The sequence below is a fragment of the Malania oleifera genome, chromosome 5, assembly GCF_029873635.1.
Source record: "Malania oleifera isolate guangnan ecotype guangnan chromosome 5, ASM2987363v1, whole genome shotgun sequence".
NCBI lineage: Eukaryota > Viridiplantae > Streptophyta > Magnoliopsida > Santalales > Ximeniaceae > Malania > Malania oleifera.
The window spans coordinates 57,805,117-57,823,331 of record NC_080421.1 but is presented as its reverse complement, the minus strand read 5'-3'; the positions used below and the strand labels follow the sequence as shown (position 1 = coordinate 57,823,331).

Below are 18,215 nucleotides of genomic sequence, written 5' to 3'. Positions count from 1 at the left end.
CAAATAATGAGTATAGACCATACTATAATCACATACCGACATAAGTACGGACATGTATAAGCTGAATCAATTATGCAATTACGAACATGCATGAATATTAATTAGTTTGAAAAAATCAAGTCAAATTGTGTACATAGTTATATAAATATTTAAACCCAACAATACATAATTACATTATGTATGTAGAAAGTCAAATTACAATATTAGTTATTTACTTCTAGCATAATTTTAAATGTGATAAATTAAATAGATTAATTAAGGTTGAAAATTTAAATGGGTTGATGGGTTAAGTGGGTACACCCATTTAATAAATGGATCACCCATTTATGACCCATATAATTATATGGGTGTACCCTAACCCTTTTTATTTATCATGGGTATGGGTAGTAATTGCTACCGCTACTTGCAATATAGACCAAATAATGTGCTGTTGATGATTGGTGAGTTAGTTGCTGTTAGTGGTACTGCAAGAGGTGGAGTACTCCTAGAATATTTGGATGAGCTTGTAAGACTTTGTAGAACTTGAACTTTTTAAGGATACTGCCCTAGATTTTGTCAAATGGTGAAAGAGGGTTCACATAGCTGATCCCGCCTACTGTTACTTAGGCATTGTTGGTTGTGTTATTGTTGTAATTTCCAGACAGTGATTTAAATCTCCTAGCATTGCACCACTTGTTATTCAATTATTACATATTTTAAACCTTTCTCTTTTCATCTTTTTTCCTTGATTTTTCTAATCCTGTTTTTTGATGGTTGGCTAATTGCAAATATGGTGTTACTTGTATAAGCAAGGACTAATTTCGATTTCAAAGGAAATTTTAGGGGCCTTAATTTACATAAATTTTGGTGTTTGATGAAATTTTGATTTCTTTTAAAAGAAACAACGGAAATTTATAGTAAATTATGGAAATTATATATGGAACTTTGATAAATGTTAAAAAAAATATTATGCGTATAATGAAAATATGAAGGGGATGTATATACGGAAATTTTGTGCTGAAGGAAAAGGAGAAATGGAGCTTCATTGCAGGTTCACATTAAGAAAACCCCCACAATTTACCCATTTTTTTGCTAATTTTTGAAAATAAAAATTCCAAAATTCTGGGTAAAGATTCTTAAATTTTAATTGAAAAATTTCCATTATTCTTGAAATCCTACCCAATTTTATTTTAAAATTAATGAATTTTGGCCAAACAATTACAAAATTTGAAATTGAAATGTAGTTTTGATTTTGATCCCTCCTAGAATTTGAAGATTTGGCCAAAATTTCTGTAAATTCAGCCAAATCTTTACTAAGCTTGAATATACACTTATTTAATTGTTTATTTATTGCAGCCATTGAGGAGCTAAATGCACAGCACAGTGGGAGTTCTGGTTTGATCAGTACCTTGGAAACAACTGGTTTGAAGCAAAATGAGATCATTAAGGAGCCATATATATGTTCTATTCGAAATCTACTTCTTTATTACCCAGGTATACTTTTCTTTTTTGATGTGCCATATATTGTTGGCTTGCCATAAGGTTGTACATGTTTTTTAAGTGGTGAATGTGGTGTTGTGTTATTGAGGTTTTAAAGTTTGATAGGTTAGCATTTCACATTTTCACCTTGTAAGGTTGCAGTTAGTCCATTTGGTTCCGTGACATGTTTTTAAGCTCAAACAACATTGGGAAATTTATATAGTATACAAAAGTGAAAAGAATCTTTTTGGATTCTTGGATGCTCTCCTCTTCTACTTTGTATTTCTCCCTGCGATGAGTAAGATATTTTGACTACTGAAAATAGGTATTTTATATGAAGTTTGCTGAAAATTTGAAGGAACTCAATGCACGGACAAATCTCCTTGTATGCACCATAAAATAGATGGTTTTTTTGTTTTGTTTTTGGGGGGGGGGGGGGTGTTGGTGGTTGGGGGGAATGTGAGGCCGGCTCTCACTCTATTTATAATTAAAATGTATGCATTGTTCAAAAGTTTCGCACGCACACATTTATCACATGTTCCTAATTTGTTATAGAGCAAGGGAAACTGGGTGGAGAGAGAAACGTTGGGCCGAATCTCACTCTATTTATAATGAAAATATTTTTTCAAAAGATCCCCACACATCATACCCTCTTTAACAATCTCACTGAAGTTGGAGTGCACATGTACACGCTCGCGCGCGCACACACACACAAATAGATATCATATGTTCCTAGTTTGTTACAAAGATTTAACTTGTGAATAAGTTCAAAAGTTCCATCAATTCATTTTGTAGAAATCCCGAGTATCTTAGAGTGATTTAGGGGTATTTATGTAGAGGATTGTATGTTATTGAGAGAGATTATTTTAGGAGATTGTTTCCATATTTAGAATACCCCATTGTATTATAAATATTGTGTATTGGCTTGTACAAAATTATTCAAGAAATAGAGAAATTATTCATTTTGATTTCATGGTATTAGAGCTAGGAGATTAAACCTAGCTATCAATGGCGGAAACCGCCGGCCAAAGTAGAGGTTCGATGACCTCTGAATCTCACGAGGTCCTTCAACAGAGTTCCACGAGGTTCGAGAGCTCCTCCAACACTCTACATAGCATTTTGCTCAGTCAGTTGCTTAGACCAACCGCACCCGTCCCCATGGATTCCTCTTCGTCACCGGTGTTGTCATTGCGTCTGGCCATCTCCGCCTTGATCGGTGCCTCCGCCAGAGCATTGCCAAGGCCGCCCTTGCTGTCTTCTACCAGAACTACATCGACGAGCAGTTCAAGAAGGAGATCAAGGACATCTTGGTCTCCTACGATCGGACCCTCCTCGTCGCCGATCCCCGGCGGTGCGAGCCCATGAAGTTCAGTGGTTATAGTGCTCACGTCAGGTTCCAGAAGTCCTACCGCTACAAGGCGTTGGAACCCATCCTCCTGCTCGGCTGCCACCACTCCAACAGCGTCAACATGCGCATCTGTGTCAAGGGCAAAGGCCACACCTCCCAGATCTATGCCATCCGCTATCTACATTCACAAGCACAGCATCGACCAGGTCCTCTGTGCCTCATTAACATTAGATGCAAGCTTCCTCCCGATAATGCTGATCGTCGCTCCGTGTTAAGTGGCCGAGAGGAGGAGGAAGAGGAAGAAGAATTCCAATTGTTCTACTAAATTTCTTCCCTCATTGTATTTTTCAGGACCTATCATCGGGAAAGACGATTGTCAGTGCTAAGGAGTGTGAGGGACCCTACTACTTTGAGGCTAATGTGAGTGAACAATGTCAAACTGCTATTTGTGATTTTGCATCTATTTCTAGGAATAGTGAGATTTTGTTATGGCATTTTAGGATGGGTCATCCAAATTTTCAATCCTTAAGATGTTTATTTCATTCCATTTGTTCAAATAAGACGACTTCTGATTTTCAGTGTGAGATTTGTGAACTTGCAAAATGCCATCATAATTCCTTTCCAAAATCCACATACAAGCCATCCAGACCTTTTACTATGATTCAAAGTGATTTATGGGGGCCCTCACGCTCTCTTAATTGCACTCACACGAAATGGTTTGTTACTTTTATTGATGATCACACTCGTATTTGTTGGATTTACCTGTTGAAAGATAAAACTGAAGTCCGTTCTATTTTTATCAATTTCCACTCCATGATTTAAACACAGTTCCAAACTCACATTCAAATCTTGCATACTGATATTTGTACATAATATTTCAATACTATCTTGGGAAATTATCTTCAATAAAATGGAATTATCCATCAAAGTTCTTGTGTGGATACCCCTCAACAAAATGGGGTTGACGAACGCAAAAATGGGCATATTCTTGAAGTAGCTCGGGCGTTGATGTTCACTACAAATATGGAAAATATTTTTGGGGCGATGCCATTTTAACAGCTACATATCTCATTAGTAGAATGCCTAGTTGAGTTCTTTCTTTTGCCGCTCCTCTCCAAAAATTCCTATAGTATTTTCCCAACTCTCGGCTCAACTCTAATCTCTCCCTAAAAATTTTTGGGTGTTCTGCATTTGTACATGTTCATGCTCACAATAGGGATAAGTTGGAACCTTGTGCCATTAAATGCGTTTTTATTGGTTACTCTCCTACTCAGAAAGGCTACAAATGTTATGATCTTGTCAAAAAAAAAAATTGTTTGTTAGCCTTTATGTCACATTCTTTGAAACCACGCCTTACTTCCCAAATCCCTCTCTTTAGGGGGAGAATTGGAGTGAAGATCAGTTCTTTGATTTCTCTGTTGATGAATCTGTACCATATATCTTTATTGATGAATCTATGCCATATGCCGAGTTTGCCATTGCATCATTTCCTGACTTGTCGTGTACAAAAGACCACTTAAACTCAGGGGGAGATGCAGAAAAACAAAATAAGGAAATACTTGTTTATTCAATAAAGCCAAAAACAAAGAACAGGGAGAATCTCGAGGCACCAAGAGAGTTGGAACCGGTGATAGCTCCGAGCAACCATGAGTCTGCACCCAATCCCGATAAGGTAATAGATGGCCATGAGCTTCCTTCTGATAAGTCTGCATCTGATGATATCAATTTACCCATTGCAGTTAGAAAACAAACTAGGTCGTGTACTCTATATCCTTGGTCAAAACACGTCTTATAAAACTATGTCTATAGGGTGTCGTGCTTTTACTTCTAACCTTCACAGGATAAAAATTCCAAAGAATATCCAGGAGGCCTTGGAGGTTCTTGAATGGAGGGAAGCTGCATGGAGGGAATGTGGGCCCTGGAAAAGAATGAAACTTGGGACGTTATGAATTTGTTGAGAGGGAAGAAGCCAATAGGCTGCAAATGAGTCTTCATAGTGAAATATATGGCTGATGTGACAGTTGAACGGTATAAAACCCAACTTGTTGCAAAAGGGTTTACACAGACTTGTGGCATTGACTACACGGAGACGTTTGCACCAGTGGCAAAATTGAATACAGTTTGGGTCCTCCCGTCCTTGGTAGCCAACTTGGATTGGCCACTACAGCAACTCGACATTAAGAAAGCATTTCTAAATGGCAAGTTAGAAGAAGAAGTCTACATGACGATACCACTAGGTTTCAGTAAGAAAGGGAAAGAAAACAGAGAATGTAAACTCAAGAAGTCCTTGTTTGGACTCGAGCAATCTCGTAGAGCATGGTTTGACAGATTTGCTAAGGTGATAAAGAACCAAGGTTATCAACAAGGCAATTAGATCACATTATGTTTTTCCAATAATCTGAAAGTTGTAAGAAAACAATTCTGATTGTGTATGTTGATGATATAATCCTAATTGGAGTTGGTGTAGTGGAGATGGAAAGATTGAAGAAAGTCCTAACTACTGAGTTTGAAGTTAAGGACTTGGGACGAATGCGGTACTTCTTGGGAATGGAAGTTGCTAGATCAAAAAAGGGTATCAGTGTCTCTCAGCAAAAATATATCCTTGATTTCCTAACCGAAAATGGAATGCTTGAATGCAAACATAGTGAAGCCCCCATTGAAGCAATAAAGAGAGTTGAAGACTGCAGAATATCGGTTGAAAAGGAGAGGTATCGGTGATTGGTTGGTAAACTAATCTATCTATCTCATGCTAGACCCGACATTGCATTTGCAGTAAGTGTGGTAAGCCAACACTTGCATTCTCCGAAAAAGACTCACCTAGATGTTGTGTTCAAGATCCTCAGGTATCTCAAGGGCTCTCTGGGCAAAAGACTCTTCTTCAAGAAGTGTGAAAGCAAGGAAGTAGAAGTTTTCATAAATGCAGTTTGGTTAGGATCAGCGGAAGATAGAAGGTCTACCACCGGATATTGCACCTTTGTATGGGAAAATTTGGTGACTTGGAGGAGTGAAAAACCGAATGTAGTGGCTCGAAGTAGTGCTGAAGTTGAATTTAGGGCAGTTGCACAAGGGATATGTAAAGGACTGTGGTAACGGAAACTCTTGGAAGAATTACAGATCTCGGTGAAATTCATTATCAAACTCTACTGTGACAACAAAGCAGCTATCAGTATCTCTCTCAATCTAGTTCAACATGACAGGATTACGCATGTAGAAGTGGACCGACACTTTATCAAAGAGAAGGTTGAAGAAGGAACCATTTGTATGACTTATGTACCCACCAAGGAACAAACAGCAGACATCTTTACCAAAGGGTTAGCCTGATAGAGTTTTGATGATTTCATTTGCAAGTTGGACATGATCAATATCTATGATCTAACTTGAGGGGGAGTGTAGAAATCCTGAGTATCTTGGAGTGATTTAGGGGAATTTATGTAGAGGATTGTATTTTATTGAGAGAGATTATTTTAGGAGATTGTTTTCATATTTAGAATACCCAATTGGATTATAAATATTGTGTATTGGCTTGTACAAAATTAATCAAGAAATACGGAAATTATTCATTCTGATTTCACATTTCATACGAGTAGTACTGACTTCTTAAGAAATTTCCCTTTGACAAAGTGATGATCTATTGTAACATGCATTTTCTTCTCATGGAATACTGGATTTGAAGCAATATGGACAGTAGGTTGATTATCACTTGCCGACTCCATAGGTCATAAATGTGAGAACTAGGAACATAATGCTTTAGACTCCCAAACAGCATGAAAGCTGTGGCTGTTTATTCAGATTCTGCGACCACCAGTTGCACTTGCATCTTACTCTTCCAAGATATCAAATTTTTACAAAACAAAAGCACAGTACCCTATAGTAGGTTTTCTATTAGATGAAGTCATGCAATTTGCATCTATATATCCCTGCATAAATGTATAACCATGATTACGATGACAGTCCTCAACCCATCATTAGCCATTGCTAGCTTAATGTCAGGGCCCATAGGTATATCAATGAGCTTGGATAGTTGGATCTTAACATTCTTATTTCACTCGAGAAATTAGTTCACACTTCTATGTGGTGAAAAATCCTAGAACATGCCCTAGGTCCTTCAATATGCAGAAGAGAGTATAATTGACCAAAAGCTTTGTTTCGAGACATTTGTTGTATGCATATTTTCAAATCTTGTATGACTTTGCGATGGTCACCTGTAATGACAATATCATCTACATATATCATCAACAAGATTTTTAGAATACTAAATGATTCCCGGTTGTAAGGTCTAAATTATTGCTTCAATAGAGCGCCCAAACCATGTAGATGTATATTGCATTGGCCTCTTGAGCAACAAAACTTGAGGTTGCTCCATGTAAGCTTACTTTTGAAGATTCATGCACAAAGTCTTTTTATTTTTATTTTTATTTATTTTTTATTTTTTATGTCTAATTAGTGGATGGTCAATTAGAAGTGACAGGATAAAAAAAAACATACTTAAATGTCATCATGGCCACAAGTGAAAAAGTGTACACTTTAGCTACAAGATGAAGTTGAAACCTAGCAATGGAATCTTTGGGATTAGCTTCCATAACTGACTTATTAGAAGGAAAAGGAACCAGTTCTCAAGCTTTGCAGCACGACATTCATCTCCTCGTGCATAGCTCATCAGACACATTGGTGTTTGGCCTTAATAATAGATATTGGAAGAGAACTGAAGATAATGCGGGAAAAGAGCATAATATGAAGGTCATAAAGGATCCTACGAGGCAAAATCTGATATGGGATGAGAAAATTCATTAGGAATTGGATTGGAGGAGAAGGAAGTGTTTGGCGAAGTATGAATCCGTAGTCAAAGGTGCATTCCACTAATGACATTTTTGAGTATGTACGTGCAAAGTCAAAGATCAATGAAGAGAAAGTGAAGATAAAGGTATTAGATGTTTTTGAGAAATCCTCAAGAGCTAGTGTAGGATCATGTACAAACAATAGAAAAGTTTCATGGTAATTTGCAAATGTATGTGTGATAATCTAATAAGCAATCGACTTAAAGAATGTGACATTAGTGCAAACAAAGAATCTTTTTCAGAGTTGGATTATAAAAGTTGCACCCCTTTTGACACTAGATGTAAGCAAAAATATGGAGTAGACACCTCCAAATATATCAGGAAGCATCGCCATGCCTTTTTTTAAGCAGCTCTGGTTTGTCATGGAGTGTGAGAACAAGATAATAGATGAACAGTGTTAGATGCAGACATGAATGTGCAAAAAGATATAGAGAAATACCCATGGGAATTATCACTAAAAGTACAAATTAGAACAGATAAATTGAACTGAATCTTAATCTCGTAACAATACACAAAAAAAAAAACTTTAAATTTTTTTCCACTAAATAAAGCCATGTGGTTCCCGAATAATTATCCACATTGTGACAATAGTGAAATACTAACTATGAAGTAACACGACTTGGGGACGAATCCTGAATTACACCTTAATTAGATAAGAAAGTGATGAGCAAATCAATGCCTAGTAAGTTTATTGATAGACACGGGGTTAATGACCTCAGAGGAATGTACAAACATAACATAAATAGATGAAGAACTAGGTTTCACTCCTAATTCTTCTAACAAATTTACAAGATCTATTATTGAGGGTGACATTATGAAGTGACTTTGAAGATCAGAAAGAGATTATAAGTACATAGCTCATGGTCATTAGAAAAACTCCATAAATCATGGTTTAAATGGAGAAGAACTGAAGGAAAGACTAACTACGGGTTTACCAAGCTAGGCCAACAATGCAATACGTAGGTTTGGTTGTGGGGCTGCTTGATACTAGAGGATCTTAGCTTATAAATCGAGATGGTCGACCAATTGAACTCCAGCATTGTGCACATGCATAATTCTATAAAATTGAATGAATACCCTTGTGAGGTGGGCCTTTTTCATATCCATCTTTACCACTGTGATTACTATGCTCACCACAGAAGTTGAGTTTTATTTTTGATTTTGACTAAAATTTTGAAGCTTCAAAAATACAGAAATATTGATGAAGAGTTTGATGTTGATGTCAATTTCAATGTCAATTTTAAATCCTATTTTACTATCTCATCCCAAGTTATTTTAGGTCAATTCTTGCCTTGCTACTGCCACTAAAAGTTTCATTTGTGTGCTTTCCCTAAACAAATGAAAGTAAGGGAATGAATCTAGAAATATTAAATAAGAAAATGAACTTATTTTTTGTTTAAGGGAAAGAATAAAGAAAAAAAATGATAAAAAAAAAAAAAACTGAGCTTTGATGTTTATCAACAATTAAAAATTAACAATATTTCATGCATATTCTTTATCGGATTTTAAGGAAATAAATAATTAACCTGAAAAGTGATAATAATTGAACAAACTGCTAAAACAACCAACTTTTGAATCTTAATAACGCAAAGAAACATGAGTACCATCTTAGCCAATGAGTGTTTTGCTCTTTCTTCTTGATTGTACTCCAAGAATGACGAATGATTTTTTTTTTTTGTTTTGCTTTGTTTTTTTTTTTTGTTTTTTGTTTTGTTTTTTGTTTTTTTGTCTTTTGATAACAAAAGAAGATATCATTTATAGAAAAATAATTTAAAATAAGGAAAATGTAAAATCTCCCAAGACAAATGAAGGAAATCCAAGACTAAAACCAAAAACATAAAAGATACCCAAGAAAAAAAATCATCTAGTCAACGTATTCCTCTAATCTCCTTGAAACTCTTGAAAGCTTGCCTCGTTAAAAAATCTATATCCGTCACACCATAAAGAGGCCAAATACTTTATTTATTTCCCAAGCCAGCATCTGGTTTAATTTTTTCCCATAAATATCCGAGTATTACTTTCCATCCATAAACCCCATAATAGTGAGAAAAAGTCAATCTTCCATAAAGTTGCCCTATCCTTTCTTCTGCCAAAGCTTGTGAGGGATATTTCTAAGGAGTCTTGCATCGAGGGAGGAAAAACCTAGCTTTCTCCCATAACACCAAAAAGCGTATTTCATATACTCCAAGCAAATTCACATTGCAAAAGAAGGTGAGAAGCATGGTCTTAAATTTCCACGAAATTTTTGAAATTTCTGTCAAAATTTCCGGTTTTTGTGACCCTCGAAATCGAAATGGTAGTCAATTTCCGTCTTGCATAATTTCCATAGAAATCTCAACGAATCATATGATATTTATCGAAATCTTGAAATTTTAGCAAAACTTGTTGAAATTTTAACTATACAGTGAAATTTCCTTGAAATTCACAAGAGAGATTTAGGAGTGAAGTGAAATTTCTTTCTTAATTTATTTTATTTATTTTTATCGAAACAAAATTATTGCAAATGCTTTTGAAATTATATGACAAATTAAACTCACAACAACATTTTATTTAACCATTCATGTCTAAATTATCATTATTTATATAGTAAATAATAGTTAAATGATTTATGAATTTCATTCGTATAAACTGAACATGTTTAATTACATTATCTTACACATATATTTGATACACATATAATATTACAACTTTTCCACCTTATGCACAACATAGATGTATTTAACTTATAATATATTAGTCCTAAAACTTACATTATTATGTCTGTTAACTGTTTTAAAGTTTCCCAAAGAATTCGATGCTTTACTACTAATTTCTGTTATTTTTTTCAAATGGAAATCGAAATTGACATCAAAATCGAAATTTCCATACTTTTGGGGCTTCAAATTTTGAGTCGAAATCAAAATTTAAAACCTTGGGGATAAGTTGTCTTAGAGTTCTTATAACAGAGCACACATACATTGAGAGAGGGAGCCTTCATAGGTCTCCTAATTTGCAACAAGTTATTAGTATTTATTTTATTAAGAACAATCAACAAAGTGAAAACCTTTATTTTTGGGGGAACCTTAGCCTTCCAAATAGATCGCGAGAAAGAAGAGTTGGGAAAACTCAAAAATTAAAAAAAAAAAAGGATTTGCAAGACGAGGGACAGTAGAAAATGGTGCATTCCCCCTTCCAATGATCTTTGCAAAAGCAAGTGTGAGAACCCCTCACCACTTTAAGTTTAGTGTGAGGGATGAAAGAAGGATAGATTTGAGAAATGGATCTCTACGGATTTCCTAAAGAGCATCTTGAATTAGCATTGTATCCCACTGGTTCTCATCCATCCCAAATTTACTTATTACTTTATGCTAGAGGGATGATTCTTCTAGAGGAAAGTGCCATAGCCATTCAACTAGAAGAGCGGTGTTTTAAGATGCCAACTTGCCAAGACCCAAACTCCCCTTGTTTTTAGATGTACAAACCTCATTCCAACTCACTATGATGGCTCCATGAGTACCCCCATTGGACTGCGAAAACCCTCTCATAATCCTCTCAAGCTTGCTAGCAATGCTCACCAAAATTTTATGAAGGCAACATAGGAACTAAAGTTATATTTTCTCATTTTTTTAGCACAAAATTTACATTTGCAAGAAATTGAAGGTAATTGTATAAAAAAAAAAAAAGCAATAAAAAAAAAAAGAAATGTTGTTTTTAGGGTTTTTAACTAATTGGGTTTGTCAGGATATGATAGTTTGAGAATCGTGTGAATTAGTCTAGATTCATTTAGAGTTGCTAGATTTGTGAGGTGAATCAATAGATTCGGTTGTTTTTAGATTCACTAGTAGGATTCAAATCTATTTGGTGTGTATGAATCATATAAATTGAATTGCAAATCATTAGATTCAAACAACTATGTTTTTTTTTTTAAGTTACCCAACATTTTGATCCATATAGCATAGTTGGTCTTACAACCCTCCTATAGAAATTTCCTAATAATTTTAAGGATATTCTACAATCATGCAACATGATACAACAACAAATCAAGCCGTAGCTTAGGTTATGCTTGGTAGGTTCACTACATGAATCCTTTTCCATCAATTTACATGATCGGTGACATTTCCTTCGACCATTTAAGACCTGTTCAATCCTTATTCACCACCTCATTCCAAGTTACTATAGGTCTACCCCTATCCCTTCCACAGTTCTGCTGCTACTAATAGTAACTAGCTCACTGCTCAATGTTACTAGTCTATTATTTGGCATGTGTTGTAAATGAAGGACTAAAATATTGTATATATAATACGTCAATGATAGACATGTGGTGTACAATAGGTGGAATTGTAATATGACTGTCAATAATTGATGGCATCAAATTAGCAACCGTAATCCTTCCATGGTGTAGTGGCTTGAAAGACCCTCTGATGAGGAGGAAATTCATCAAGTCATCAAGGACAACAATGGCAATAAAGTTCCTATCCCCGATGGTTTCGCTTTGGGTTTTCTTTAAAAGAATTTGGCTTTCCTAAACATTAAATTCTCAATATTTGTGATGAATTCTACAGGATAGGCAGATTTGTGAGTACTATTAACTCCAACTTTTGTCAACTTGATTCCAAAATAAAATAATGGCTTGCAACATCAAGGACTTTTGCTCGATCACCCTTGTGGGCAGCATTTATAAGACCCTATCCAAAGTCCTCTGAGGCTTAAAAAGGCAATTTTGGAAGTCACTGGCTAGCATCACTATGCTTTTGTTGCAAGAAGACAGATTATGGATGCAGCCTTGATTGCGAATGAATTGGTGGATGCCTTTAGGAGCGAACAATTGGTTGGTTTGTAAGCCTGACATGGAGAAAGCATTTGGTCTTGTGAATTGGAATTTTCCTCCCATCTTCTTAGAAGAATGGCCTTTAGGGAGCTTTTGTGTGGATGGATCCAACAATATATTACTACCCACAACATTTTTTGTGCTTATTAATAGCTGTATTTCTGACTTCTTTCGCTCTTCTAGTGGTTAAGGCTAGGAGATCTTCTCTCCCCTCTTTTGTTTATCTTGGTTATGGAAGTTTTGAGTCATTTGATTGAAAAAGCTAACGAAGGAGGCCTTCTCAAATGTCTCGCTATTGGAAGAACGGGGTGTCTTGGAACTCTTCCATATATACCATTTTTGCGTAATACGATCTTCTTTTGTGAAGTGGATCCTTAGCAAATCCTCAACCTTAGGTGAATTCTCCTTGGTCGAAGCAGTTTTTGCCTTCTGATATGAAGGTGAATTTGAGAAAAAGCGAGATTATTCCAATGGAGAGTAGTACAGGTCGTAGACTTCTCTTTGTGGGGCTTTTAGGTTGCAAACTAGGGATTTTCCCCATTATCAACATACGTCTCCCCTGTGGAGCCAAATTCAAAGATAATAGTTTGGGACCCTGTCATTGAAAGACTAGAAAGATAATTATCTTGTTTGAAAATTAATTACATCCTCCAAATTTGGGAGGCTTACCCTCATGAAGGGCACATTTTCTAACTTCCTAGTCTATTTTATGTCTCTTTTCCATATCCCTTGCTCAATTGCCAAATTCTTGGAAGAAATTAAAAGGAGATTTCTATGGTGTACTCAGGAGAGGATTTCAAATATCATTTGTTAAATGGGTATGGGGTTGATTAAACAACCCATTCAAAAAGGAGGCTTGGGGTTTAAATATCTCTCCACTTTCAACAAGACCCTCCTTGGGAAATGGCTTTGGAGATTCATGAAGGAGAAGGATCATTAATGGAGGGAAATCATCACCTTTAAATATGGTCTCCACAGTACCTTTGACCTGCATTGTCCACCAATATGCAAAACCCAATATCAAGCTGTTAGTCTGTCACTGCAGAAGGGGAAAAAATTACCATGGAATTGTGATGTAACACTCTTAGTTGTTCATTGTAAGTTTTTGTAGTCAAAGATGAGGTGCCTTTGCTCTTTCCCTATGCTGCATAGTGATGCCAGGCTACATAATTTATCCTCTTATTATAAGGAAAGTTCCGATTGTAGTGGGAAAACTGAATGCTTGAGAAGTTGATTCCACCATTCTTATTACAGAAGCCAAATGTTGGACCCTGTCCCGAAGAAGCCTCATTGATAATATCTTCATAGCAATGCTTTAAAACACTCGTTTAAGGCTTGCCTCAAGCCAAGACATGCGTAAAATGCCTTGAGATTTAGTCTAAAATACCAAATCCTAAAAAGGCTAACGCATTACACGCCGAGGCTTATGCATTTGTACAAAAGGCAAGCCTTTTGTGCTCTTTTAGTTGAGGCTTACACATTTTGGTGCGTGATTCTCAAATTAGATTTGGCTGGAAAATTTTTACTCCATGTTTTTGTAAAAGTAATGTCAAAAGGAGTTTATCCCTAAAACTCTTGAGCCTCGACCTTGCCAACATAATTGAGAGTGTATCTTAGATCTTGGAAATAGTTTGAACTTTGTAATGTTTTATCCATCTCTTGTCATGATTCATGTAATGAATTCAAGTTAGTAATTTTTTAGTGGCCAACAAGTAGTTTGCAAATTACATTTGATTTTCATTTTTTACATTATATCTGTGAGTTTCTAATTTTTACTTTATTTTTAAAATATATGTGATTTTTTATTTTCATATTTTTATCTATTAGATAAAAATTCTCAAAAGGACTACACCCCAATGCTTTAAGGCTTATGCCTCACCTCTTAAGGGTTAAAATGCCTTGCCTTGTCTTTTTGCCTTTTAAAACATTGCTGCATAGAAAAAGTTCTAGAATTGCTTTCCAGCCTGAATCCCCTTAGCGGTGCACATACAGTGCACCTCCATAGCTTCCTAACATCCTTACCCTTCCCAAAATGAGTAGAAATGCAAGTCTTAAATTTTTATTTCAACTAAAATTTCTGAGCTCCCAATAGCATGGGAATTTCGATAGAAATTTGATTCAATGTAAATTTTGATTTTCAATGTTAAAAACTAATGGAAATTAATAGTAAAGCATGGAGCTCTTTTATGAAACTTTAGAAATTGTTAATGGACATAAAATGTAAGTTTTAGGACTAATATATTTTAAATTAAATACATCTATTGTTGTGCATGAGGTGCAATAGTTGTAATATAATGTGTATTAAACGTATACATTATATAATGTGTAATAAACTTATTTGGTTAATGTAAATGAAACTCATTAGTTAATTAAATCTTATTCATCATACAAATAGAGATACTTTGCTAATAGTTAAATTCATGGTTAAATAAAATGTTCTTGTAATTTTAACTATTCATATATTTTAAAAAACCCTTGTAATAATCTTTTGTTTCAATAAAAGAATAACATAAACTAAGAGAGAAGTTTCACTATGCATTTAGTGTCACATTTGAATTCTAAGGAAATTTCATTATGTACGTAAGATTTCAACAAGTTTCACTAAAATTTCGAGATTTTGATAAATTTCAAATGATTCTTTGAAATTTCAATAGAAATTTTGTAAGATAGGAATCAATTGTCATTTCGATTTCAAATTGGAAATTTCGATAGAAATTTGAAAAATTTCATTGAAATTTAAGACTATGGTAGAAATAATCAAGAACTCCTCAACCAACTTTGGATGAACCCACGCTTCACCAAGAACACCAAGAAAACCAAGAAGTGTATTCCACAAGCCTTATTGAAATACATTATAAAATAGTTAATGTATGTTATATTTGCATTTTTTAAAATTTTTTAATATTGAAATAGGAAACATTCTGGATGTGGGCGCTCGAGTATAGTGTCAAACATGCGGGACCCACCCGCATCATTCTAGACGTGGATGGGTAAAGAAGTTAGTTCGAGTGACTAGGATTAGATTATCAACTAAAAATATAGGAACACTCATGGGTAAAATCATTGAACTTGTGGACAATGATTAAAAGAAAAATTAATCTAATCTGTCTTCAAAAAACTAAGTGGGTGGGGGAGAAAGTAGTATTTAACCTTTGGTACACTAGAAAAAAAAACTTAAGAATGGGGTAGGAGCTATTGTAGAACTTGAAACATAGCGTTGTAGATGTCAAAAGAGTAGGGATAGAATTATAAAAATCAAGAGGTCTTAGGCCAAGAGATAATAAATATCATTAGTGCTTGTTCCTCAAGTAGGCGTAGTTGAAAACCTTAAGAGACAATTTTGGGAAGATATGGATAGTATCATATATGGCATATTACGGATTGAGCAAATACTCATAGGAGCATATCTAAATGGACACAATGGAAGGGATAAAAAAGGTTATAAGAGGATACATGGAGGATTTGGATATGGGGACAAAAGTAAGCCTAGGGAGATGATCTTAGATCTTGCCATGTCATATGGTTTTATTACAATGACTACTTGCTTTGAGAAGGGAAAAGAACACTTAATAACATTCAAAAGTGGACAAAATAAAAGTCAAATAGATTCTTTTTTCTTAACTAGCAGGGTAGATTGTTTATCATGTAAGGATTATAAAGTTATCCCAGGTGAAAGCTTAACCACAAAACATAGAGTTTTAGTGTTAGATATATATTAAAAAATGGAATAAAAGAATAAAATAAACTAGTATAACAAAACTAGGAGGTGGAACCTAAAGGGAGAAAATATAATAAAATTTAAAGATAAATGATCAAATATGATGATTGGATTATAAAGGATGATGTAGACAAAAACACTCTTTGGAGTAGGATAGCTAGCTTTACAAAAAGATAGAAAAATAAATTTTTGGTGAATAAAGAGGAAGATTCTTGAATATTAAAGAAAGTTGGTGGTGGGATCAAGATGTCCAAAAAGCCATAAAAAAAAAATGAATTTGGTATAAAACATGACAAAAATGTAGAAACATGGATAACTTTGAAAAGTATAAAGAGGCGGGAAAAATGCAAAAAGGTTGTTAGTGAAGCTATTCATAGATCATTTAATATTTTGTATGCTAGATTAGATATAAAAGAAGGGGAAAAGAGATATATTTAAACTTTCTAGAGTTAGGGAAAGAAAGAGTAAGGACTTAGGTAATGTAAAATGTATAAAAGTGAGGATGATATTGTCTTGGTTTAGGAAGAAGACATAAAGTAAAATGTATAAAAGTGAGGATGATATTGTCTTGGTTTAGGAAGAAGACATAAAGGAAAGATGGCGAAGTTACTCTAGTACGCTGTGCAATGAAAACCAAGTAGAAGACTTAAACTTAGAATTGAAAAATGAGGGAAAGTTTAAAAATATGAGATTTATTCGCAAGATTAGAGCTAACAAAGTTAAGTTTGCACTAAAAAGATGAAAAATGGAAAAGCTATAGGACCGGATAACATCCCAATTGAAGGTTGGAAATGTTTAGGTGATAATGGAAATATATGGTTTACTAATTTATTTAACACAATTATAAAAAATAAGAAAATGCTAGATGAATGGAAGATAAACACTTTAGTACCTATATGCAAAAATAAAGGAGATATTCAAAATTGTAATAATTATCGTGGAATTAAACTTATGATTCATACAATTAAGTTGTGGGAAAGTGTAGTAGAACAAATATTAGGCTAGAAACAAAGGTCTCAGAAAATTCGTTTGGTTTATGCTTGGGAAATCTACTACCGAAGCTATATATCTTTTAAGAAGATTAATGAGAAAGTTCAGGGAAAAGGACTTGCATATGATATTTATTGACTTAAAGAAAACATATGACATAGTACCTAGGGAAGTTCTATGGTGGGTTTACAAAAAAAAAAAAAAAAGGGTGTATAGGTATACTGATGTTATTACGGATATGTATGATGGAGTAAGGATTAGTGTTAGGACTATAGGTGGAGAGACTAGAGAATTTCTAATCACAATAGGTGTACATCAAGGATATGCTTTGATCCCTCATCTTTTGCTTTAGTGATGGATCAACTGACTAGGAGTATCCAAAATGAGGTTTCATGGTGTATGTTGTTTGTAGATGACATTGTCTTGATTGATGAAACTAGGGGTGGAGTATAGTCTAAGTTAGAATTATGGGGAGAAGCTTTAGAATTCATTGGCTTTAGGATAAGTCGAAATAAGACATAATATATGAAATGTAATTTCAGTAATAGGAGGAGGAATGTTGGCACCGAAGTTAAAACTTTATGATGAAGAAACCAATAGCACTAGTACATTTGAACACCTTGGATCTATTATGCAAGCTAAGGGAGAAATTGAAGAGGATGTAATACATTGAGTTAAAGTAGGTTGGGTAAAATGGAGAAGTGCTTCAAGTGTGCTTTGTGATCGTAAAATACCCTTAAAATTAAAACGGACATCTTATAGGATTACTGTAAGACTAGCTATGCTATATGGATCAGAATGTTGGGCGACTAAGAAACAACATATCCAAAAAGTAAAAGTTGTTGAGATGAGAATGCTTAGATGGATGAGTGATATAATGGTAAAAGATAAATTAAGAAATGAATAGATTTTCTGTAAGTTTAGCCTAACTTTTGTAGAAGATAAGATAAGGGAGGGATGACTTAGGTGGTTTGGGCACTTGCAACATAGGCCACATAGTGCGCCAATAAGGAAGAGTGAGTTAGTAATGTCAAAGTATTGTGTGAATGGCTGAATGGT

The 18,215-nt window shown here is 34.7% G+C and overlaps 1 protein-coding gene across 5 annotated transcripts in view; it reads left to right on the top strand.

Annotated features, from left to right (window-relative positions):
* Positions 1 to 18,215, top strand: part of LOC131156378 (uncharacterized) — a 129,523-nt gene that overhangs the window by 44,557 nt on the left and 66,751 nt on the right. For all 5 annotated transcript variants that reach the window (XM_058110013.1, XM_058110012.1, XM_058110015.1 and 2 more), the window contains one exon: positions 1,336 to 1,473. In XM_058110013.1, coding sequence (XP_057965996.1) covers positions 1,336 to 1,473 — 138 coding nt within the window. The remainder of the gene's footprint in view (positions 1 to 1,335; positions 1,474 to 18,215) is intronic.